The sequence below is a fragment of the Chiloscyllium plagiosum genome, unplaced genomic scaffold, assembly GCF_037043375.1.
Source record: "Chiloscyllium plagiosum isolate Xiang-an unplaced genomic scaffold, Cpla_swu_hap1 HiC_scaffold_12, whole genome shotgun sequence".
Lineage (NCBI taxonomy): Eukaryota > Metazoa > Chordata > Chondrichthyes > Orectolobiformes > Hemiscylliidae > Chiloscyllium > Chiloscyllium plagiosum.
In genome coordinates this window covers 82,710,438-82,737,048 of record NW_028270150.1, presented here as the reverse complement: position 1 = coordinate 82,737,048, position 26,611 = coordinate 82,710,438, and the positions used below count along the sequence as shown (strand labels likewise).

Genomic DNA, 26,611 nt, shown 5'->3' with positions numbered 1-26,611 from the left:
TGAAGTGAAAACTCTGCATTCTATTTGGCTGTAATTTCTTTTCCCAAAGAGTCGTGATTTGAATATCTACTAACCTTGTGCCTGCATTTTAGTACCACCCCATAGGCTCCTGCAAAATAAAAAAAAACAAATTATACCTTAGAGCATTGAAATCATACATCTTAAACATTCCCCTCCCTTTTCAGCCCTTCAACCAAAGGCTTCCTCGTTGACAGGTTTCATTTCCAGTGACAATGATCACGTTTCAGTACATAACTCCGTACTGGAGTTACTGAATCCTTGTACACCTGACAAGTAACATCAGGCTTTCTGATCTCATGCAACATTACAAGTAGGGCTAATTGTGATGTCAATACACATGTTCCGAGTCAGATTATCTGCATTGTGATTAGGAGTGAAACCTCACTGGTATAGTATGCCTGGCTATTTCAGAGGCACTGTGCTTAATTCTTGCCTCGGTTAAGTTAATTTAACAATCACAGACGACGTGATTTCGCTTGAGACATAATTTGTTTGTCTGGTTCAGCTTTTTAATGAGCAAATATGTGGGGCTTATGGGGTGAAATGACAGGAGTAAAATAAAATGTTAAAACACATTCAGTTGGGCCTCACAGCGCCAGAGACTCAGGTTCAATTCCCACCTCGGGCAACTCTGTGGAGTTTGCACAGTCTCCCAGTGTCTGCGTGGGTTTTCTCCAGGTGCTCCGGTTTCCTCCTACAGTCCAAAATTGAGCAGGTTAGATGAATTGGCCATGCTAAATTGCCCGTAGTGTTAGGTGCACTAGTCAGGGGTGAATGTAGTGCATTGGGTCTGGGTGGGTTGCTCTTCAGCGGGTCGGTGTGGACTTTTGGGCCGAAGGGCCTGTTTCCATATTATAGGGAATCGAATCTAAATACATTTGTTCCTTTATTGCTTTGACAATTCTTGCAAAAATACAGATTACAAATTTATAATTGTGGGTTACTCATCATTTTGTTAGCGTCTTGAAGGACAATTAAATGAATTAATTAGCATGAGAACCATTTCTTTCATCATCTCAGCCATTCCTTGAACTGCATTGACATAACCCAACTTGGTAAGCAAATACCTTTCCAGGAAACAGCCAATAGCAAACCAATGTCCACAACTTCAAGACCCTCCAGCCAGAGGTTTGCCATGTCTGAATAACTTTTTTTTAATTCCCTACAGTGTGGAAATAGGCCCTTCAGCCCAACAAGTCCACACCAACCCTCTGAAGAGGAACCCACCCAGACCCATTCCCCTACACCTAACACTACGGGCAATTTAGCATGGCCAATTCACCTAACCTGCACATCTTTGGACTGTGGGAGGAAACAGAGCACCCGGAGGAAACCCACGCAGACACGGGCAGAATGTGCAAACTCCACACAGACAGTTGCCCGAGGCGGAAATTGAACCCGGGTCCCTGGCACTGTGAGGCAGCAGTGCTAACCACTGAGCCACCGTAACTTGTTTTTCAATATATAAGCTTTCAGTGAAAAACAAACTTAAATGTCACAAACCTTTCCCAAATGAATCCAAGTCTCAACAGTTTAAATTTAAGCATATTTTAAAGCCAATCACATTAATTCACTATCAAATGAAAAAATACTGACTCAGATTCTGAACACAATATTTCAGAATGTGTTAAGGGATGAGCATCTCTCTACCTGCTCCATTTGTAACAGCTTTTCTGTCATCCTTCAACTGAAAAAATGTTCACATTGTAAATTGCTCTTGTCACAAGGTCAAAAGGAGATCTGAAATCTTGGCTCATTATGGGACCAGCACTCTATCTAGCAACTGAAATTAGCTGAAATTTAAGGGTGGATAAATGAACAGCAAGTAAAGAGAAGGAAAGACGAGTGTTATACAGTCAAATTAGGTAAAGGAAGATAAATATCAAGTGAAATTGGAAACCAAAAACAGGCCAGACAGAACTGAAATGAAGGACAATCAGGTTTTCAAGTAAAATTTTGAAAACCCTCATACCTTGCAACCCTGCAGCAATCAGATTACATTTTTAGTTCATTCCATTTGAACCACTGAGGTTAAGGAGCAGTGCAGAAATAGAAATCTCAACATAAAATACTTTAGATGGCCCTCCCTTTATTTTCTTTTTACATTTTTCATTTAATCTATTTTTAAAGCACAAATGTAACAAGTTCATAAAGCTCTGTAGTTTTTTGCAAAGCTAACAACAGAGGAGCAAAAAAAATCATCTATTTATGGTATTGCCAATAACTCCCTGTACAGTATCTCCTCCTTGACACAAATGACACAGTGTGTACCTTTGCCATTACATTACCATTAAATTCTGGTAAACTATGTTGATTTGGAGAATGTTATATCAAAACAAACACTTATTCATATCAGTCAAAACTCCCAAACTTACCTTCACCTACAATTCCAAGGACTTCAAATTTATTCATTACATCACCAATGTCAGGAATCTTCATGAAGACAAATTTATCTGACAAATATGATCCCAAATCACATTGCAGTTGTGGATTTTCAATTGTAAGTTGCTGCAGGCACGTATTGTGCAATGTCCATAAAGCCACGAAGTCCAACAAATCAAATTCACATCCTTCATATTTGTCACAATCTAGTCACAATGTAAGCCCATCTGGAAGAAAGAATGTTTGTAATTACCAATTCTGAAGGGATTCTTCAAGTACAATATCCTATTTGGAAGTGAAAAGCTTATCTTTACTAATTGTGCTTCAGAGAGACATGATCACACTCCAAATTGTACTTAAACATGACAATAAAAAAACTATGTGGAATAGCACACATTCCATTCGATATGCATGCTAAAATTCTTAAATTATCTGAAGATCCTGCAGCTTATACATGGAAATCATTCCTAATCTTTACCATTCTCAAAAGTCTTTTTCTTAATGGACAAAAGGAAATTTTCATAAACCCTCCCATAATCTTTAATTGAAAATAACTTAAAATTCCTCCAAGTCCAATATCATTCATCAATTTTAGCATTGCTTCAAGGCATGCTCCAGCAAGTTTCAGCACAAGGAATGTGGACTTTTGAGAATGGGAAGAGGCATTTTCCAAAAGTGATGATTAGCCCCTGAAGTTACACATCAAACCCAGAATACTATTTGAATTTGGATTGGTGCTAGAAAATACACTGGAATCCATCCAGGAGCTTTTACTGACTGAACTTCAGTTGACACAAGTACACTTGGATAAACTGACACAAGGAATGTCTCAAGGTGCCAACAATAACCACTGAAAATATGGCAGATTTATTTTCTCATTCTAAGTCATAAAGCTGGTAAAATTAATATCTAAAAGACACAATCATAAATCAGTGTTATTTATTTGTCATCAAATAATGATTCAGACAAGTTAACAACCACTCAGCATCAGTCTAATCCAGGAATTCCTCAGCAAATAAGGAAGTGGAGAGGGCAGAATAAACAATTAAATAGTCCAGTAAGAATAGAAGAATCTATTAGTTTTCCATCAGGGTACTTTTCTTTATTATGAATAGTTTTGTTGCCAGACATAGGAGGAAGACATACTGGCATGATATTCCACAACACACTTCTAAAGGCTGGTTATTTGACCATGTAACAATTTCTGCTGTGTATGTATGCTCTCAAAATACTATGAAGTGTTTATTCTACAAACTTTATCAAAGTGGTTGCATTTACTGTTACATCCAACATTTATCCAATTAATTGGTTTTTCCTTCTAGCTTCACAGATGTGGCAGTCACTGGCTAGGCCAGCATTTATTGCCAATTTTCACATGCCATATAGGTGGTACTGGTGAGATGCCTTCTTGAAACTGCTGCAGTCCAGAGGGTTAAGTAATTGGATCCACATTAACCCTCCGAAGAGCATACCACCCAGACCCACCCACCTTCCCCATCCCTCCAATCTTGCATTTCCCATGGCTAATTCACCTAGTCTGCACATCCCTGAATACTATGAGAAATGTAGCGTGTCTAATCCACCTAAGCTTCAAATCTTGAGACTGTGGGAGGAAACCGGAACACCCAGAGGAAACCCAAGCAGACATGGGAAAACGTGCAAACTTCACAAAGACTGGAATCGAACCCTGGTGCTGTGAGGCAGCAGTGCTAACCACTAAGCCACCATGCTGCCCATTGCTACAGTTGCTGCAGTATACCTTAAAAATGGTACACTACTACATCATGCACTGGTGGTGATGGGTATGAACATTTTAAACTATGGAGCAAGTGGGGTGCTTTGTCCGGGATGATTTTGAGCTTCTTGAGCAATGTTGGAGCTGACTCATCCAAGTTAATTCTGAGTACTCCGTTGCCTTTCTGACATGTGCCTGATGTATGTGGACAAGCTTTAGGGAGTTCTATCACAGTATTTGTAGCATGGAGTTATTTATTACCAAAACAATTTTAAGTACAGCTGCATGTCAAGCCATCCCCTTAAGTTGTACTTAGACTAGCAAAGGAAAACAGCAAATTCCCACCAAAGATTGCTAAATGTTTGTGGGCATCTGCCTTTGGAGTTCAGCAGAAAAAAATCTTGCTTGGTTGCTGACTGCAAAATTGAGGCCACTAACTATTTGCTTTCCTTTCACTACCATTACATAAGAAAAGGACTTACAAGTTGTAGCTACTATGCCATTTGTAAGATTATGGTTGATCTAACTGTGCTGTCAACTATACTTTCCTGCCTGCCTCTATATCATTCTCAATCAAAATATTATTCAACTAAGCCTTGAACGAATCCAATGATATTTCAAATAATCCATAATTATTTGTAATTACATAGTTCCAGGTCATGAAGACAATTGGCAATTTCATGATCAGATTACTTGAAATTATTAAAGAACAATAAGGGTAGACTTGTCCTTCACTAAACTCATTCCTTTTCACCAAGTACAAATTTCTTGACTACATAGCCAATATCAGAGATTCATGCAGCATGGAAATAAAGATGCGCATATTAATAAAACAAGACCTCCATATTGAGGTTCATGAAACCTTTTTTATCTTTGGGATTTAGTTTTAAAACCACACAATTGAGATAAATACAGTTCTTTGCATTTTCTACAATTTAGGAATCTGGTATGATTGTATCTTTCAGCCAAGATACTATACCATATAATCAGTCGCCTGAATATCTTTTACATTTGCTTACACAAAAGCAGCCCCATCAGTTCTGACATCTTCCATGTGGTTCACAACTTCCCACTTATTTCAGCAGGGTAGCAGTTCATACTGGCCATAATTTCATGATCATATGACTAGGTTCACATAATACCACAAAATTCCTACAAGTAATTAGTAGAAGCCGCAGAATCCACTATGTGGAAAATTTCAGCTGGCATGTTTCACTTCTATCTGCAGATCTAAGAAAAAAACTAGCAACTATACAACAGACAGGTGCTCTCTACATTACACATTACTGCAAAGCATTTTGACTCAGGTTCAACTATAAAATTTAATAAATACATCATCTACACTGATGCTTCAGGTTTCTCTCACCATTTCAACCTTGACAAACGAATCAAGTTTAATGGGATGCCCACACAAAATTAAATAAAAAATATTTAAGTTGAAACAAATTTTTAAAAAACATTTACAGCCGGGTGCAAACAAAACACTTTTTATATTGCTAAGGACCTAAACTTGTATCCCAGCCACAAGTTAATATTCAGTGCACTTTAATTTTCATCTGGCCCATGTTTACACAACATACTATACCATACACCATCGTGGCTTGGAACCATTGCGCTGTTCCTTTCCTGTCAATGGATCAAATTCCTGGAACTTCCTTATAGAATTCTGGATATACCTACACCAAATATTACTGCAGCAGATGAAGAGAATAGCTCATCATCACCTTTATCAAGGGCAGTTAAGGATCAGCAACAAATGCAAGGCTAGGCACCAAGATCTATATCAACTGAGTTTTTTTTAGAAAGGGCATCTGTTGTAATTTCTGTATTACTTTCTCATTTCTCCAATCTTCTAGCAATATATATTCATGTAACCTATACAATAAATTAATTGCTAGACACAATTTGGGAAAAATTCCCATAACACAAGATCAATTATTGGGGCTCCACCATTCTTCTGCAATGCTAAAAATAGTTTTATGCAGTTAAAATCAGGACTTTTTTTAAAAAACTTATGGAACATTCATACTAACCTACAAAGCAGACCAAAGTCAAGATTCTGTCACAGGTTCTCATATCAACCTTTCAATTTAATTTTATTTCCATTCAATTTATTCTAACTTCTCTTGGCTTTATCCATTACATTCTGACCCACATTAATTTCAGGACGGAAACAAACCTTTTAAGACAACTTTTCCCATCAAATCAGTTCATAGTAATAAAGTGACTTGATTCAATTGGAGGTCAGTGAAACACCGAAAACAAAAAAATACTGCTTTAGAAATAGAAAAATTAACTTGCATGTATTGCAGTCTGATCAGACACTCCATGAATGAGGTGAAGTTTGGAAGGTTTGTTAGCTATTGCATTATTTATGTCAATACATTGTTTGTCCCTTAGGAAGCTCATGATGGTGATTAAGCATTTAAGATAAATTGTATTAATTTTATTTTTCATGTTAGTGTGGCATTTTGAATGCATCAACAGTTGAAAATGGAGTTGTACACAAAATGAAAAGACTGAAAAGCTGCTGCAAATCTTGTTTTGACACTAAATGTTATCACTTAGCAATTGTGAATCCTTCATTTCAACAATTTGTCATCTGGTATCCATTTTTTAAGATAAATTGAGTTTTCATAACATGGAAATAATAAGATAAATAAAGTCCTTGGTGGATCAAACACCTTACAATGTAGTAAACAATGACAGTTTACCAATCTCTGGATTAGTGAACAACCACTACACATTCCTGATTCTGTTCAATATTTCAGCATATTTTGCTCAAAGTACAGATAGTCTAATCTGGTCAGAATATCTTTATAAAGAAAATCTATTTAATGTCACAACCTTGATGAAATTTCCTGAAGATAGCCTAGCCCATTTTCAACTGTTGATGCATTCAAAATGCCACACTAACATGAAAAATAAAATTAATACAATTTATCTTAAATGCTTAATCACCATCATGAGCTTCCTAAGGGACAAACAATGTATTGACATAAATAATGCAATAGCTAACAAACCTTCCAAACTTCACCTCATTCATGGAGTGTCTGATCAGACTGCAATACATGCAAGTTAATTTTTCTATTTCTAAAGCAGTATTTTTAGCGCAACGCCTCAATGACTAAGTAGGGCAATATAACATCTGTTCTCTGATTAATGGACACTGGATTGTTACATTCTCTGCAGGATCTTAATTAGCGGGCATCAGTATGGAATTACATTCACAAAACAACTGTTTAGATTCATCTCAAAAACAGTCACTAAATTCCATAGATAAATACCCTCTTTATAATAAACACTGAAGTTTACAGTTCGAGAATAATCCAAAAGGTTTTCTCTCAGATCAAGAGATTTTTTTGGGTGAGGACATCATGGGAAATGAAACAACACTAGGTCAACCAAGAGGAGAAATTAATCCATGATGTAACTGAATATAGGAAAGACTCAAGGGGATGAATGGCCTATTTATTTTTCCAATGTAGATCACGACATTAATCTCTGAACTTCCTACTTCATCTGCAAGGTAACTGCTGTTGATATCCAAAACAAAATGGGGACATATAGCTAATGGAACAGTAAATACACTGTCACAAATATGCTGCATCATAATTTTTTGGTTAATTAATTCACAGGATGGGGGCATCACTTGCTAGGCCAGTATTTATTGTCCAACCCTAAACTGTCTAGAGAGCAGTAAGAGTCAACCACATTGCTCTGGTTTTGGAGTCACATGTAGGCCAGACCAGTCTGGATGGCAGTTTCCTTCCCTTAAGGGCATGAGTGAACCAGACGGGTTTTTCCAACAATTGACAATGGATTCATTGTCATCATTAGACTCTTAAGCATAAGCTATGAAGATATGATAATGTACAATAATTGGTGGGGTATTATTTTTTATGCCATTTGTTTTTCTCCTGAAAATACTAATGGAAAAGGAGAATTTCATCTGAGATGACAGTGACTGTGATGAACTTTACTACCATATTCTTCTCAGTTCCTTTCTGCCCTTTAAAAAAGAAATCACTACAACATCATTTCCACATTGTACAGCTGTGGATCGAACAGTGTGCAATTTCACCCTTACATATCCATTTACCAGATAGCATTCTCCTACTACTTCTCTGTTGGTAGTCATACTTAACCGTTATTCCTTCAGGAGTTTATTCCCAGCTCCTTTCTACTTCACCTCTAAATTCTACCCCTGCTGTAACATCCTCCAAACAAATTCCATCAGTTTCTACATGCATGCTGATGACAACTAGCTCTATTCCCAAACCATCACTCCTGTGCACTCCTTTGCTCCAGCATTGTCAAGCTGCCTACCCAACACACAGTCCTAAACAAATCAAAATTTTGTCCAATTGAACTTCCACAAAAGGGAACCTATTGGAATAAAACCTAAGTACATCAGATGAAGGAGCTATGAAATAAAAACAAAATGCTGAAGAAACTCAGAAGATCAGGCAGCATCTGTGGAGCGATAAACACTCTTACAAAGAGTGCCTGACCTGGGTTTCTCCAGCGCTTTCTTTTTATTTTGGAAACTATTGTCTTTGACTCCTATCACTTTCATTCTCCAAGGATTTTCCCTTCTCTATCTCTAAGTTTTACTCGCCTTTAAAATCTCAGAGGACTCTAAGACTTGATACTTCTTCCCGTGTCTTGAACCTCCTCCATTTTCTTCAGCCCACAATTGGCAGCAGGTCCTTCAGCCATCAAGGCCCCGAGTTTCAAAATTCCCTCCATAACTCACAGCGCCAGAGACCCGGGTTCAATTCCCGCCTCAGACGACTGTGTGGAGTTTGCATGTTCTCCCCGTGTCTGCGTGGGTTTCCTCCGGGTGCTCCGGTTTCCTCCCACAGTCCAAAGATGTGCAGGTAAGGTGAATTGGCCATGCTAAATTGCCCGTAGTGTTAGGTAAGGGGTAAATGTAGGGGTATGAGTGGGTTGCGCTTCGGCGGGTCGGTGTGGACTTGTTGGGCCGAAGGGCCTGTTTCCACACTGTAATGTAATGTAATCTAATCTAAATCTAGATGCATGTATGAGAAAAATGTATAAGCAAGGATTAGAAAATGAAATTACAGCCAGGAATTTTATGATAGGAGAAAACACTGAATAAAATCTGCATAATTTCAAAGATTTTCTTCTCAAGTGAAAACATTAGTATTGAAACTGCAGCACAAGAAAAAGTTTTTGTTGAGAATGTCAATAAACAACTATTGCTAGTCAGCCCTGCTCCTACAATCTCTACAATTATCCCCTCCCCAACACCCCAACCTTTGTCATCATTCATTTAAACTAAACTTTGTTTTTCCCAAACGTTAAAGGCTGAAGAATCATCAGGTAGTCCCTTGGAGTTCTAAATCACATTTCAGTTAACCAGTTATGGCGACACATTTGATCACTGTAAGAGTTTTAGATTTCATGAACAGTCAAACAGAGATTATTTAATTAATAAATCCACCATTTCATTGAAGACTAAAATCAAAATGGAAGACAGTGCTCCTGCCCTAAAGTTGTTGCGTTCAACAGTGATTCTTGAAGGTTGTAAAGGGCCTAAGCAGAAAATGAGGTGCTGTTTACCAATTTGTGCTGGATGTCACTGGAATATTGTAACAGGCCGAGGATAGAAATGTTGGCATGGATGCAAGATTTTTTATATAAATGGTAAGCAACTAGAAGATCAGGATAATTTTACAGACAGAACAAAGGTATTCCACAAAGGGATCCCCAGTTTACATTTGGTTTTGCCAATGTAAAGGAAACCTCATTGTGGCCAGCAAATATGGTCAACTAGAGCGAAAGAAATGCACATAAACTGCTGCTTCACCTGGCAGATATATTTGGGACCTTGGACCGTGAAGAGGAAGGCAATAAAAGGGCAAATGTTAGATCTTTTGTAATTCCACAGGAAGGTGACATGGGAGAGAAATGAGAGAGAGAAAATTAGCCATGATAGAGGAGTGGTTCACAGAGTGATGGAGTGAACAGTCCCCATGGGGTGCTGACAGTGGAGGGAAGGGAAAGGGAAGATGCATTTGGTGTTGACAATTTACTAGAGGTGGTGGAAATGACATTTTGAAAGTGGAAACTGCTGGGGTGAAAAATGAGGGTAAGGGCAATCTTGGCCCCGTTTTGTGAATGAGTGCAAAGGGTGAAGGCAGCAGTGTGCTGTAAAGTGGTCAGACATGGATGAGGACCCTGTCAAGAATTTGTGTGGGACATTGTGGGGTGAATCTCAGTTGAGGAAAAACAAGAACATGCCAAAGGTGTCACTGTAGAAGACAGCATCATTAGAATAAATTCAATACCGATACTAAAACTAGAAGAACTGAATGAAGTTCACGCAGGAGCCAGGGTGTGAGGAATGTAGTCAAGGTAACTGGGAATTGGTGGGCTCGCAATGGATATTGGTGAACAGTCTATCTCCAGATATGAATTGAACCAGGTGAAGGAGAAAGCAGGATGGAAATTGGATGCAAAACTGATTCATTTTCCAATTTCAGATGAGACCTGGAAGAAGCATTGATTACATCATCAATGTACCAGAGAGTTGAGAGTGGCGGCCAGAATAGAATTGGAACAAGGAATATTCCACATAGACCACAAAGAGACAGACATAACTGGGACCCATGCTGTAACCCATTGCCACACCTATGACTTGGAGAAAGGGAGGCAAGTAAATGGAGAAGTGATTCAAAGAAAGAATGATAAAGCCACATGGAGGAAAGGGTTGGATGTGGTCTGTTTTGGACTCCTTTCAAGGAAGCAGACAGCCATGAAAACATCCTGATGACAAATGAATATTTAAAGGGATTGTACATGTATAGTGAAGAGGCAGCAGCAGACTGAAGCCAGGATACTGACAAGTGTGGAACTGACATAAAGCATTAGAAGAGCCTCAAATTCCTCTAGAATTAAAATTAGAATCCCTACAATGTGGAAACAGGGCCTTTGGCCCAAAACTTCCACACCAACCCTCTGAAGAGTAACCCAGCCAGACCCATTCCCCGACATTTACCCCTGACTAATGCACTCAACCTAAATATCCCTAAACACTGTGGACAATTGAGCATTACCAAATTTCTCAGGGTAAGGCCCTGGCCAATGAATGGCTATCAACTATTTTGTTGAGATTAAATAGGTGCAGTGTGTACACGTTATACAGTCATTGTCAGACAGCAGGGAAAAAGACCCTTCAGTCTAACCAGTCCATGAAGACCATAATCCCAAATTAAATTAGTCCCACCTCCTGCGCTTAGCCCATATCCCTGCAAAATTTCCTATTCATATACTTATCTAAATGTCTTTTCAACACTGTAACTGTACTACTTCCACTGGAAGTTCATTCCACACATGAACCATTCTGTGTAAAAACAATTGCCTCTCATGTCTTTTTAAAGTCTTTGCTCCTCTCACTTTAAAAATATACTCCCCTCGTCTTGAAAACCCCCACTCCAGGGAAAAGACACCTGCCATTCACTTTATCTATACTCATGATTTTATAAACCTCTATTTCACACCTCAACATACTACGCTCTAGTGAAAAAAGTCCCCGTCAATCCAGCCTCTCCTTATAACTCAAACTCTCCATTCCCAGAAACATGTTGGTAAATCTCTTCTGAACCCTCTCCAGCTTAATAATATCCTTGCTATAACAGGATACAGTACTCCACAAGAGGCCTCACTAACGTCCGGTATATCCTCAGCATAACATCCCAATTCTCATATTCAAAAGTCTGAGCAATGAAGGCAAACACGCTAAATGCCTTCTAAACCATTTGTGTGATACAAACTTCAAGAACTATGTACCTGAACCCAACGTCTCTGTTCTACAACACTGGCCAAGAGTTTACTTTTAATTGATTCTTTTTATAGAATGCAATACCTATCATTTATCCAAATTAAACTTCATCTGCTACTCTTCAGCCCGATTAATCAAGATGGCTTTGTAATCTTAGATAATCATCATTGTCTGCAAAGAACAAGGCCCTGTGTATTAATTTATGCAGTTTCAAATAAACGCAGGCCCAATTGACAATCCTAAACTGGTTGTCAATGTAGAACTTAAACAAAACTAGCAGTTAACTGTCAAGCAACATTAATTGGTGCATTCTCCATAGCAACACCTCTGTCAGAGTCCACTTTCCTAACAATCAGTACTATCCTTTCATGTGGTATTAATCTTGGTTTTTCCTTGAATTAAATTTGCATGGAACAAACACAAAAATTGCTGCAAAACTCAGCAAGTCTGGCAGCAGCTATGGAGAGAAAGCAGAGTTTACTTTTCAGGTCCAGTGAGCCTTCTTCATAACTGTTCACTTGAAAAACACTAACTTTGTTTTCTCTTCACAGATGCTGCCAGACCTGAGTTTCTAGAGCAGTTTTTGTTCTTGTTTCAGATTTTCAGTGTTGTTTGATATTTTTATGTCTTCTGCTGATGGGCACAAGATGAAAAGGTTTGGCTAGAGGTGAGTTTTTTTAGCAATACTGTATGAGCAAATGCATATCGGTAAGAAAATAAATTGTGAGGATGCCTGCAAGGTAATATGAGTGAGCAACAATCTAAGAGGTGAAGTATGTGGGAAAATGTGAGTGCATAATTTTGCCACGAAGAATAGAAAAGTAGAATACTATTTAAATTAAGGAACGCAAAACCGTGATATGCAGCAAAATTGCAGTGTCTTAGCACATGAATCACAAACAGTGAACGTACAGACATCATAAAGTGAAATGAAATCTTGGTTTTGATGCAAAGCAGATGGAATGTAAAAGAGGGGAAGTCTACTACATCTATGTGGGGGTTTTATGAGACTGCACCCAGAGTACAGTGTACAGTTTTGGTTTTCTTAAGGTGGGATACAGTTTTAGTTGACAGACTGAATGCTGAGGGGATTTTTCACCTTATGGAGGAATCCAGAACTAAGGCACGTGGTTTAAATAAAAGGGTCTCCCAGTTAGGCTGGAGCTGAGGAATAATTTATTCTCTGAGTGTCTTTAGTCTTTGGAATTCTCTTCCACAGAATACATTGGATGCTGAGTAATTAAAAAATTCAAGACTGAGTTAATGACATTTTAATTGACAAAGGAGTGTCAAGGGTGGGGTCAAGTTAGAAACTGCAGTTTAGGCCAAAATGAAGTCAGACATGATCTTATTGAATTGCAGAGCAGGCTTGAGGTCATTTGGCACCTCAAGCCTGCTCTGCAACTCAATAAGATCATGTCTGAGTGGTAGCTCCTATTTCTTATGTTGTTATGATTAGGCATATGTAGCTACTTTACCTACGCCCAACCTGTTCCGGATGGTTCTACTTTAACATATGCACGTTTAGTGTTCCCTTACTTCTCTAAATCAAACAAGGAGGATTGTGTCTTGGAGTACAGTGTCTGATCATTCCAAAGTTCTATCCAATACTTTCTGCAGAATGGTATATATTCTAAACTTTGAGTCTCCAAAAAAAATTAGAGCACTAATGGAGAAAGCAATATGGATCTCTAGCAAATAAGGTAGTGTCAAATATCTATTTGAAAGGTTATACAAATGAAGTGTTAGCTTTCATTTTTCCTTCCATGGATATCCCTGACCTATGAAATATTTTCAGCATTTTCTGTTTTCAGGTTGGCCAAGCACGAGTGAGAGAAATACCAAAAAAGTAGGTCACTTCTGTGGCTGGAATGGTGTGCAGAATAATGTAGAAGTACATCTTAAATAGGACATCACCAGTGGTAATTCTGAATTAAGTATAACTTGCATAAAATACCTATGCAACATTAAAAAAAAGACAGGAAATGAGTCATTAAAAGGAAAAGAGCCAGTACAATCAGGCCACAAATATTTTACCATGTTACAATATTTTTCAATTCGCTTTACCACAAATCTGAAAGGAAAATTCCTTATTTGATTTCGGGCGGGGGAGGGGGGAGGTGTTCATTTGAATTATTCTAAAATACAATAACAATCAGCAGAGATTTATTTTATCCATGCGTTGTTCGATTTTATGACACTTTCACAGGAGCCCAAAATAAAACTGCCAGCATATAAACCAAAACAAATTCAAGACACAACTTCGATGGATTAAGATCTACGATTTGAGAGTGTGGTTTTGCAAAATAGGTCAAATAATATCCACAGAAATGATTTACATCAAGTTCTCTAAAATATTTACACAAAACATGCAAGGGAAATATAACATACAAAGCAGGAGACTTAAGAGATAAAAGCAGATCCTTGGGGGTGCGGGGGAGATAAGAAATTCTACCGGACGCAATCGTTGTCGTCCCAGAAACAGAATAGTTGGGGCAATGGATGCCCTTGAAATGTGTCAACAGGTGAAAAGGTTCAGATCAAAACTGACAATCGCACGGCTACGGATATCAATTTCCCGGAAAATTAAGGCAAATAACCATGTGAAAAATAATTTATACCCGCCCCAGGAATCCCAAGCTGCAGTTGCTCCCGGAGCTGGAAGCTCTCGTTTCTCCTGCACGACCCGGGCTGAAGGAGCTGAGCTCGGTGACTCAAGCTGCGCCGCGCGCTGCTCTCCCTCCCCTTTACAATCCGGCGCGAGCGAGCGGCGACGGTTGGAGCTCAACCGTCCAATGTCGGGGCACTGGCGACTCACCCAAACAGCTTCCCCTTCCTCCTGGCTCACACCGCGACAGGAGGGGAAGCCAACGAGCGAGCGTGCAATGGCATTTACACCCCGCCCCCCCACCTCGGCGACAAAAAAAACGGAACCGTTTCGACGGAAACCGTTTCCAGCTCCAGCCGCCCTCAGTCACTCCCCCGCGACAAGAACCGTTCAGCTCCGCGACAGCGACCACTCAACGGAGCCGCCATGTTCCAATGCGTAACCGCGCGACGTCGGGGCATCGCGTGCACGGTGAGTCACGGAGGTGGAGGATGAAAGAGGAAAGGACCCGGACAACGGGAGGTGAGGGCTCCCTCGCCCCTTGCCCTCTACCACATCCTCCCTATACCTGGATGCCCATTCCCCTCTTCTCCCTGTACATGGCAGTGCCAGGACTCGAGCGGTCCTTGCCCTCCCAAAATATAGCCTGGAAGGATAGAGGGTGAACACCCCTCACCCCCAGATAACATTTTTTTTGTTAAAAACACTGGGATTAGTGTTTCTCCTTCAACCCCCCAACACGTCGGCTAGCATCGAATGGTAAAGGCAATAAACAAAATCTTTCATAAAGCAACTTTATCCAGTAACATACAAATAATACAAACAAAAACTGGTTATCCTTGTCCGTTCCCGAGTGCTTGTTGTGCTCTTCCCAGGGTTCAATGTATGGCTGGTGCAGGGGCTGCTGATTTTCACTGGAAAGACTGCCGGCAACCCTTGAGCATCCCTGGTTCCTCAGGGCCTTTCTTTGGCCTTCCAACATCAAGATTGGCAGCAGCGTGAGTTGGTTGATTGAAAGGCAAGAGCATTCATTGATTGGCAGTGGTCGGAGCACAATTGCTGATATTCTGATTGATACCGTCACGGGTGCAGAGCTCATTGCTCAGAGGAACATGAAAGTTCTCAAGCTATCTGCAATGTCTGTGGGGCAAAATTTTAACAATCTTAGGAATCTGTTGGACCGTGTAAAAGCCTGCATCGCCCATTGAGCAATGTGATCTCAACCTATGATGACAGCAATCAGAGCCTTTTTGACAGCAGCAATCTCATGATCTCTACCTGAGCTGCTGCAGCAGTAAATCATCAGAAAGTATCCTCCCATTATGCGTTAGCTCATTATCTGAATTTAGAAAAGGAATGCAAAGGGGCCTATTGAGGGGAAACAAGATGTGGAGGAAAACAAGTTTTCCCAGTCACAAAAGTTGTTTTTTTTCTTGTTGTCCTTTACGATAAGGATTGAGAAGAAAGTGGGAATAATGCAACAACTTACTTTCATCTTCTATACATTCACCAGTGCCAGTTCTGTGGAATTTAATATGATAGTTATACCATCTCCTTGAGAGCAACAAAAGATTGTAGACAAGTTGACTCTGCTGGTTTTTACATTGTGGGTTCAGGGGACTGGAGTAAGCAGCTGTTTGAATGAGGTTCGCATAAAATATGATGCTCAGTTTCACTACTCTGGCTAACCACTGAGAATAGACCGAACCTTTTGAAGGTAGGTATGTAATGAGTTTTACGCTTTTGAAAAAGTAGCAAATATCAAATAGAAAAGGGAAGGTAAGGGACAGGTGAAGCAGAGATTAAATTACAAAGATGTTAAAGGTCGTGGCAATGATTGTAGTAAAGAAACAATTGGTCTAGAACAAGTATCATAAGCAGAATAAGAGACTGTTTTGTGTAATAGCAAAAGCATGAAAACAAGATACAGATTGGCACTTGATGAAAATAGCAAATCCAAGTGGGGGACAGGGTTCATGATCTAAAGTTGTTGGGTTCATTGTTGAGTCCAGAAGGCTGCAACATGCCTGAGGGGAGGAGACAACGTGTTGGGCTTCACTAGAATATTACAATATGTCAAGGACGAAAGTGTGAGAATTAAAATGGCTAGTAGCCAGAAGGCCAGGATCGATTCTGCAGACTGAGTGAACATGCTCTGCAAAGAGACTGCGTGGGGAGAAAAAGTAGTTATAGTAGGACAAATTTACTTCAGTGGGAAAGGAACAGGCTGAAATATGGGTCCAGGAAAGTTTACTTGTGGATTTTGGGAAGAAAGATCAGTTGTTTGGACTTGGGGATTATGAAGCTGGAAGCCATGGAAAGAATATTGTCAGAGGAATGCAATGCCAGCCTTGGAAACAAGTAGATTTATACTACAATAAAAACTGCATAAGACTAAAGTGTATGGACTGTCACATCTCTTTTTTTTATAAAGGTCTACAAACTAACCATTCACTGTTACAATACTTGATCTGCATAAATAATCATTTTGCTCATATTTGTAACTCCTTAGTGTTTTTTCCCCTAATGTGTTTCAGTGCTTCATTCGGAAATATGGATCAATTTGCATTGTAGACACGTATTGTTTTAGGACATTATTTAAACAATTGTCATGAAATTTTTCTTGTAATCTTGGCAGTATTCAGAGAAATGCTTCATCAAGTGGGCGGCACAGTGGCTCAGTGAACCGCACTGCTATCTCACAGCGCCAGGGACCCAGGTTCGATTCCAGCCTTGGGCAATCGTCTGTGTGGAGTTTGCACATTCTCCCCGTGTCTGCGTGCATTTCCTATGGGTGCTCAGGTTTCCTCCCACAGTCCAAGTCAGGTGAATTGGCTATGCTAAATTGCCCATAGCGTTAGTTGCATTAGTCAAAGGGAAATGGGTCTGGGTGGGTTACTCTTTGGAGGAACGGTGTGGACTGGTTAGACCGAAGGGCCTGTTTCCTGAAGAAGTGCTTATGCCCGAAACGTCGATTCTCCTGTTCCCTGGATGCTGCCTGACCTGCTGCGCTTTTCCAGCAACACATTTTCAGCAACAGAGATCAAGCACCCTACCTACTATGAATTAGCAATTTCAGATCAGTACAGCACTGTGAACGGTTTGTTCATTCACCTTTAAAGACTGGTGTGAATTTACCTCCAACAGGGTGTTTTACTTAATGTGACAAAAGCTTATGTTATCTCCCATAAGAAACTGTGTGGGTATTGTAGTTTTGAAGAATTCAACAAGTTTTTGGAACTTTCACATGAAACGTAGTGTGTGTATGGAATGAGCTGCCAGAGTAAGTGGTGGAGGTGGGTCCAATTACATCATTTAAAAGACATCTGGGTGGATATATGAACAGGAAGGGTTTAGAAGGATAAGGGATAAATGTTGGCAAATGGGATTAGATCAGTTTAAGATATGTGATCGTCATCAACTAGTTGGACCAAAGGATCTGTTTCCATACTCTCTAACTCTGCAACTGTAAATATTTATTACAACTATTATATATAAACATTATATTTCTCAAGCACATAAATATCTGAGCTAATATTGAGCCATAAGATTACAAAGAGAAGCATGATTCCAGTATAGTTTTTTTTCAAAATGGAGTATGACACCCTTCTGCCCTTGGGTGACATGCTATGGTAGAGTGATGATACATGCTATGACAGTGATGGTATGAGCATATCTCTTCAAGGCATATTAGTTTACCAACTGGAAGACATAAAACAACACTAAATGACATGAAGATGCAGAAAAACGGTAGGTGGGTAAAATTAATCTTTAAACAATGAACAAACTTGTAAAAAATGGGGAACGTCTGGCAGTTGCAGTAATGAATACACTTGTCAGCATGAATGAACCAAAAATATTCTTCTCCTCAATTCCTAAACAACAATCACTACTTTCATCCATTTCAAGATTAGACACCAGAAACAGGACTTACATAGAAATCAAAGGCAAACATCTAATGAACACATTCTTAAAACCCACTGCTCAAACATATCCTATTGTTACTGCATGCAGTGTTTACGTTGTAGAATTTGGTGAGTTGGAAAACCTGGAATTGTTGTTCTCATTTTTTTTCCAGTCCTCAGATTCTTCCTGCTTTGTGATTGTTCGTCACATCCTCCCCCATAATGCTAATGTTATTTATAAACTTTTCCCTCATTGTAAGTCATTAATCCTCCCACAGTACAGAATATCTATTCTCCGAAAGTCTCCTGTAATGCTTCCATGCCAGTGGTACATTATTCCAGCATTTGTGTCCAGCCAAGTTCAACTCAAACGCTCCTGAAAGTTGAGAGGGGAAAAAAAGGGAAAATTATAGACCTGTCAATCTAACATCTGTTGTGGGCAAGTTATTGGAATCTATGATTATGGGTAGAGTGACTGAGCGCTTGAGAAATTTGAGATGATTAGTGAAGCCAACAATTATTTCTGAGCTGGTAGATTTTGTCCAACAAACCTAATTTATTTATTTCTTCAAAAATCAGGTAGTAGTGGAATGTCTATGGATGTGGGTTACAGAAGCATTCGATGAGTTTCCACATTAGAAACTGGTAGCATGGTTTTCCAGTGCGCATGGAAAAAAATTGACTTGGTTAGGTGGAAGGAGACGGTCGTGATAATAAATATTTATCTATATTGGAATGCGGTGTTTGACAGGATCTGTGCTGGTGCGTGACCTATTAACTATTTACTAATGACTTAGTTAACTAAATTGATTCACAATCACAGAATTGCTACGATTAGATTCCCAACAGTGTGGAAACAGGCCTTTCGGCCCAACAAGTCCACACCGATCCTCCGGAGAGTAACCCGCCCAGACCCATTTCCCTCTGACTAATGCACCTAACACTATGGGCAATTTAGCATGGCCAATTCACCTAACTTGCACATCTTTGGATTGTGGGAGGAAACCGGAGTACCCAGAGGAAACCCATGCAGACAGAGGGAGAATGTGCAAACCCCACACAGACAGTCACTCAAGGCTGGAATTGAACCTGGGACCCTGGTGCTGTGAGGCAGCAGTGCCAACCACTGTGCCGCCCTCATGGTGCATTGTGTCTGAACTGGCTCTTTGAATAAGCATGATGACTTAGTGTCATTCTCCTAATTTTTCCCCATTACCCTGAATATTGTTTCTATTCAATTAATCATCTAATTCCCACTTGAATGCCACAACTGAACCTGTGCTCACCATATGTCCAAGCAGAGCTTTCCAAGCCCTAATTGTTCATTTTGCAAATAAGTTTTTTTTAAGATCAAAGTTGCTTCTTTTGTTAATTACCTAGTATCTGGCCAGGTGTTTGAAGTGGCAGTGAGAGAGCATTTTAGTGATAGTGACCACAATACATTCTAATTTTGCATTGGAAAGGGAATAAGTGGTCTACTAAAAAAGGGTTTTGGATTTGGCTAAAGGCAGATTTTATTAAAATGAGGCAGGATCAAGCCAAAATAAACTGGGAACAGCTACTTCTGGTTAAATCTAACAACAGAACAGTGCAGCACTAAAATAGAGTACAGACCAAACATGATCCGTTTTGGGTGAAATGTAGGAGCAACAAGTCCCAGAGAACCCTTAACATCTCTGAATATTCAGGACTGGATAAGAAGCAAAAGAGAGACTTTTAATAGGTACAAAGGGAACAAATCAACAGTGGCCCATGTGGAGTATAGAAAATTCAGGGGAAACTTAAGGCAATTAGGAAAGCAAAGGGGGGGGGAATGGAAAAACCACTGTTGGGTAAGATTAGGGAGAATCCAAAGATATATTCTTTAAGTATATCAAAGAGAAAAGAATAACAGGAAAGCGAGAGCCAGTTAGGAACTGAGGAAATAATCTGTGCATGGAGCCAGAGGATATTAGTAGTGGATTAAATGAGTATTTCACAACTGCCTTCAATTTAAACAAGGAGGATGTAAGTGAAGTATTTGGCAAGAGGGGTTATGAGCTTCTTGAGAGGTTGACAGAAGGAGTAATGAGGCATTGGACATTTTGGTGGGCTTAACAGTGGATACTTTTAATGTGGTATGTCTCAGACTGCAGTGGGAGAGAATTACAAAGGCCCTGACTCAAATTTTTAATTCTTCTCTGGCCAAGGGAATGGTACCAATGGACTTGAGGACATTTAATATGATTCCACTTTTCAAGAAGAGTGGAAGAGATAAACTGGGCAAATGCAGACCAGTGAGTTTCACATTAGTAGTAGAGAAACCTTTTTGAAGGAAATTCTGAAGTGAAGAATTAATCTCCACTTAGAGAGGCAAGATTTGATCAGGGATAATCAGCACAGCTTTGTCAGAGAGAGGTCAAACCTAACAAATTTGATTGAAAATTTTGAGGTGGTGATCAGGTATGTAGATAAGAAATTGATATAGTTTATATGGATTTCACCAAAGCCTTTGACCAGGACCCACGTGGGAAACTGGAAAAGAAGGTAAAAGTACATTGGATCCTGGGTAACTTGTTAAGTTAGATCCAAAATTGACTTAGTAGTAAGAGACAATGGGTGGTGATAGGTCATTTGAGTGACTGGAGGCTAGTGTCCAGTAGTGTGTCACTGCAATTTGTGCTGGTCCCTTAATTTTTGTAATTATATCTAAGCAATATAGAAAAAATATAGAGGGAATGATAAGTAATTTTGCAGACGAAAGGAAGATTGGGTGGTTGACAGTGAGAAGTCGTCCTTAGGTTAAAGGAAGATATAGATTGGTCAAATGGGCAGATCAGTGGGAAATGGAACTTAATTTTGATAAGTGTGAGGTGATGCACTTTGGAAGAAGAAACCAGAAAGTGAGTATTCTATGAATGGCCAGACACAATGAAGCTCAGAGGAACAGAGGGATTTTTGGATGCTTGTCCACAGATGACTGAAGGCAGCAGGACAAGTTAATATTGTAGTTAAAGAGGCTGATGGGACCTGGCCTTTATCAGTCATGGTATAAATTATTAAGAACAGGGAGGTTATGTTGGAGCTGTGCAAAATTTTGAAAACTTAAATACTCATTTAATCCACTACTAATATCCTCCAGTTCCATGCACAGATTATTTCCTCAGTTCCTAACTGGCTGTCTCTTTCCTGTTATTCTTCTCTCTTTGATATACTTTAAGAATATATCTTTGGGTTCTCCCTCATCTTACTCAACAGCTGGAATACTGTGCAGTCTGGTCACTGCACTATAGGAAGGATATGATTGGACTGGAGGGGTGCAAAGGAGATTCACCAGGAGGTTGGAGTCTAAATTGGAGCAGGTTAGCTCTGAAGAGAGGCTGAATAGCTTAGATTGATTTCTTTAGAGCAGCGAAGGATGAGAGGGGACCTCATTGAGGTGTATAAGATTTACAAGGTAAATAGAAAGCAGCCGTTCCCCTTAATTGAAGGATAAATAACAAAGAGACATCATTTTAAAATGAAAGGCAGGAGGTTTGGAGGGGATTTGAGAACAAAAGGTTTTGGCTGAGGTTGGTGGGAATCTGAAGATCACTGCCTGGTACGGTAGTTGAGGTGGGAAACTTCACAACCTTTACAAAATACTTGGATGAGCCCTTGAAATGTCATAAGGCTGTGGGCCTAGTACTGGAAAGTGGGATGAATGTGGATTTAGAGTAGCATTTGCCAGTGAAGGCAAAAGGGCGACTTCTGTATAGTGATTCTGTGCTCTCTTGTCGTCAATCCTTTTATAAGAGGGAATAGTCTCTCCCTATCTATTCTGTCATGCCCCTTCATGAGTTTGAAAACTTCTATTGAATCTTCTCTTAGCCTTCTCTCCAAAGAAAACAATTCCAACATTTCCAATCTGTCTTCATAATCTGATGTCTCATACATGGAACCATTCTTGTAAAACTTTTCTGCATTGTTTCCAATGCATTCACATCTTTACTCAAGTGTTGTGTCCACACCTGTATGCAATACTCCAGCTGATGTCTAACTAATGTCTTGTACAAGTTCAACATAACCTCATTGCTGGTGTACTCTATGTCCTTATTAGTAAAGCTGAATTTCTGTATACTTTATCAGCTGCTTGCTTCATCTATCATAGAGTCATAGAGATGTACAGCATGGAAACAGACCCTTCGGTCCAACCCATCCATGCCGACCAGATATCCCAACCCAATCTAGTCCCACCTGCCAGCACCCGGCCCATATCCCTCCAAACCCTTCCTATTCATACACCCATCCAAATGCCTCTTGAATGTTGCAATTGTACCAGCCTCACCACATCCTCTGGCAGCTCATTCCATACACGTACTACCCTCTGCGTGAAAAAGTTGCCCCTTAGGTCTCTTTTATATCTTTCCCCTCTCACCCTAAACCTATGTCCTCTAGTTCTGGACTCCCCGACCCAGGGAAGACTTTGTCTATTTATCCTATCCATGCCCCTCATAATTTTGTAAACTTCTATAATGTCACCCCTCAGCCTCCGACGCTCCAGGGAAAACAGCCCTAGCCTGTTCAGCCTCTCCCTAAAGCTCAAATCCTCCAAACCTGGCAACAGCCTTGTAAATCTTTTCTGAACCCTTTCAAGTTTCACAACATCTTTCCGATAGGAAGGAGACCAGAATTGCACGCAATATTCCAACAGTGGCCTAACCAATGTCCTGTACAGCCACAACATGACCTCCCAACTCCTGTACTCAATACTCTGACCAATAAAGGAATGCATACCAAATGCCTATCCTATCTACCTGTGACTCCACTTTCAAGGAGTTATGAACCTGCACTCCAAGGTCTCTTTGTTCAGCAACACTCCCTAGGACCTTACCATTAAGTGTATAAGTCCTGCTAAGATTTGCTTTCCCAAAATGCAGCACCTCTCATTTATTGGAATTAAACTCCATCACGATGTTGTGCCGAACATTTGTCCTAGCTTAAGCAGCCATCCATGTACCTATCCAATTTCCGCTTAAAGGTCACTAATGATTCTGACTCTGCCACTCCCACAGGCAGCGCATTCCATGCCCCCACCACTCTCTGGGTAAAGAATCTACCCCTGACATCCCCCCTATACCTTCCACCCTTCACCTTAAATTTATGTTCCCTTGTAACACTCTGTTGTACCCGGGGAAAAAGTTTCTGACTGTCTACTCTATCTATTCCTCTGATCATCTTATAAACCTCTATCAAGTCACCCTTCATCCTTCACCGTTCCAATGAGAAAAGGCCTCGCACTCACAACCTATCCTCGTACGACCTATTCTCCATTCCAGGCAACATCCTGGTAAATCTTCTCTGCACCCTCTCCAAAGCTTCCACATCTTTCCTAAAGTGGGGCGACCAGAACTGCACACAGTACTCCAAATGTGGCCTAACCAAGGTCCTGTACAACTGCAACATCACTTCACGACTCTTGAATTCAATCCCTCTGCTAATGAATGCTAATACACCATAGGCCTTCTTACAATGTCTATCCACCTGAGTGGCAACTTTCAAAGATCTATGAACATAGACCCCAAGATCCCTCTGCTCCTCCACCTTACTAAGAACCCTACCGTTAACCCTGTATTCTGCATTCTTATTTGTCCTTCCAAAATGGACAACCTCACACTTGGCAGGGTTGAACTCCATCTGCCACTCCTCAGCCCAGCTCTGCATCATATCGAAGTCTTTTTGCAGCCGACAACAGCCTTCCTCACTATCCACAACTCCACCAATCTTCGTATTATCTGCAAATTTACTGACCCACCCTTCAACTCCCTCTTGCAAGTCATTAATAAAAATTACAAACAGCAGAGGACCCAGAACTGATCCCTGCGGAACTCCACTTGTACCTGGGCTCCAGGCTGAATATTTACCATCTACCACCACTCTCTGACTTCGACAGGTTAGCCAGTTTGCTATCCAACTGGCCAAATTTCCCTCTATCCCATGCCTCCTGACCTTCCGCATAAGCCTACCATGGGGAACCTTATCAAATGCCTTACTAAAATCCGTGTATACTACATCCACTGCTCTACCCTCATCCACATGCTTGGTCACCTCCTCAAAGAATTCAATCAGACTTGTAAGGCAAGACCTACCCTTCACAAATCTGTGCTGGTTGTCCCTAATCAAGCAGTGTCTTTCCAGATATTCATAAATTCTATCCCTCAGTACCCTTTCCATTACTTTGCCTACCACTGAAGTAAGACTAACTGGCCTGTAATTCCCAGGGTTATCCCTATTCCCCTTTTTGAACAGGGGCACAACATTCGCCACTCTCCAGTCCCCTGGTACCACCCCCGTTGACAGTGAAGACGAAAAGATCATTGCCAATGGTTCTGCAATTTCCTCTGTAATTGTAATCTGAGGTAACCCTCTTCGCTGTCCACTACACCTCCAATTTTGGTGTCATTTGCATACTTACTAACTGTACCTCTTATGCTCGCATCCAAATCATTTACGTAAATGAGAAAAAGTAGATGGCCCAGCACTGATCCTTGTGGCACTCCACTGGTCACAGGCCTCCAGTCTGAAAAACAACCCTCTACCACCACCCTCTGTCTTCTACCTTTGAGCCAGTTCTGTATCCAAATGGCTAGTTCTCCCTGTATTCCATGAGATCTAACCTTGCCAATCAGTCTCCCATGGGGAACCTTGTTGAACGCCTTACTGAAGTCCATATAGATCACATCTACTGCTCTGCCCTCATCAATCTTCTTTGTTACTTCAAAAAACTCAATCAAGTTTGTGAGACATGATTTCCCACGCACAAAGCCATGTTGACTATCCCTAATCAGTCCTTGCCTTTCCAAATACATGTACATCCTGTCCCTCAGGATTCCCTCCAACAACTTGCCCACCACCGAAGTCAGGCTCACTGGTTAATAGTTCCTTGGCTTGTCTTTACCGCCTTTCTTAAACAGTGGCACCACGTTTGCCAACCTCCAGTCTTCCGGCACCTCACCTGTGACTATCAATGATACAGATATCTCAGCAAGAGGCCCAGCAATCACTTCTCTAACTTCCCACAGAGTTCTCGGATACACCTGATCAGGTCCTGGGGATTTATTCACCTGTAACCGTTTCAAGACATCCAGCACTTCCTTCTCTGTAATCTGGACATTTTGCAAGATGTCACCATCTATTTCCCTACAGTCTATATCATCCATATCCTTTTCCACAGTAAATACTGATGCAAAATACTCATTTAGTATCTCTCCCATTTTCTGTGGCTCCACACAAAGGCCGCCTTGCTGATCTTTGAGGGGCCCTATTCTCTCCCTAGTTACCCTTTTGTCCTTAACATATTTGTAAAAACCCTTTGGATTCTCCTTAATTCTATTTGCCAAAGCTATCTCATGTCCCCGTTTTACCCTCCTGATTTCCCTCTTAAGTATACTCCTACTTCCTTTATACTTTATCCTCCTACGTTTAATGACTTAGTCACACATACAACCAGGCCTCTTTGCTCCTGTGCATCCTTTAATACAGCACACCTTTTTTACTCTGTTTACATGATATATCTATCAAACATTTTGGTAGAAAAAAGATCACCTCACACCTTTCTACATTGAACTTCATTAACCTCCTGCTTGACCAATCCACCAACTTTTCAATGACCTTTTCTAGTTTTACACGGTTGTCCTAACAATTGACAATATTTCCAAGTTTTATATCGTGCACAAATTTGGAAATTTGCCCCTACATATCAAAATCCAAATGACCCGTATCTTTCAGGAAAGGGTCAGCTAACTTAATACAGAGTGATCCCAACTGCTCAGCTTAATTTCCCACACTAGCTGAGGTTACCATGAAGGTCTTGTTTTCTTAAACCTAGTTCTCCTCGAGGCATGGACATCCTCTGATTAAACTCATCATCATTGTCTCAGTCCAGTGAGAGAGTAGCCCTATGATCTGCTGAAACTATGGTGCCTTTACTTGCTTTATATACAATGAAAAGCAACAATTCCAAAACCAATCTGTGGGGAATTCCATTATAAACATTTCTTCAACCCAAAAATGTCCATTATCCTTTAATTTTGGTTTCTTATCCCTCAGCCAATTTTGTATTCATGTTGCTACTGTCCCACTCATTCAAAGAACACTACAGCACAGAAACAGGCCCTTTGGCCCTCCAAGCC

At 40.3% G+C, this 26,611-nt stretch overlaps 1 protein-coding gene across 3 annotated transcripts in view; it reads right to left on the bottom strand.

Annotated features, from left to right (window-relative positions):
* LOC122554982 (cyclin-dependent kinase-like 5) overlaps nt 1–14,891 on the bottom strand; it is a 155,766-nt gene extending 140,875 nt beyond the window's left edge. For 2 of the 3 annotated variants that reach the window (XM_043700476.2, XM_087992991.1), the window contains exons 1-3: nt 14,767–14,891; nt 2,397–2,630; nt 75–109 (exon numbers count right to left, since the gene is read on the bottom strand). In XM_043700476.2, the coding sequence (XP_043556411.1) occupies nt 75–109; nt 2,397–2,460 (99 nt within the window). In that variant the 5' untranslated portion in view covers nt 2,461–2,630; nt 14,767–14,891. Of the gene's footprint in view, nt 1–74; nt 110–2,396; nt 2,631–14,569; nt 14,740–14,766 lie in introns of those variants that run through there. The other variant, XM_043700474.2, reaches the window with a different exon arrangement.
* Between the last annotated feature and the right edge of the window lie 11,720 nt (nt 14,892–26,611).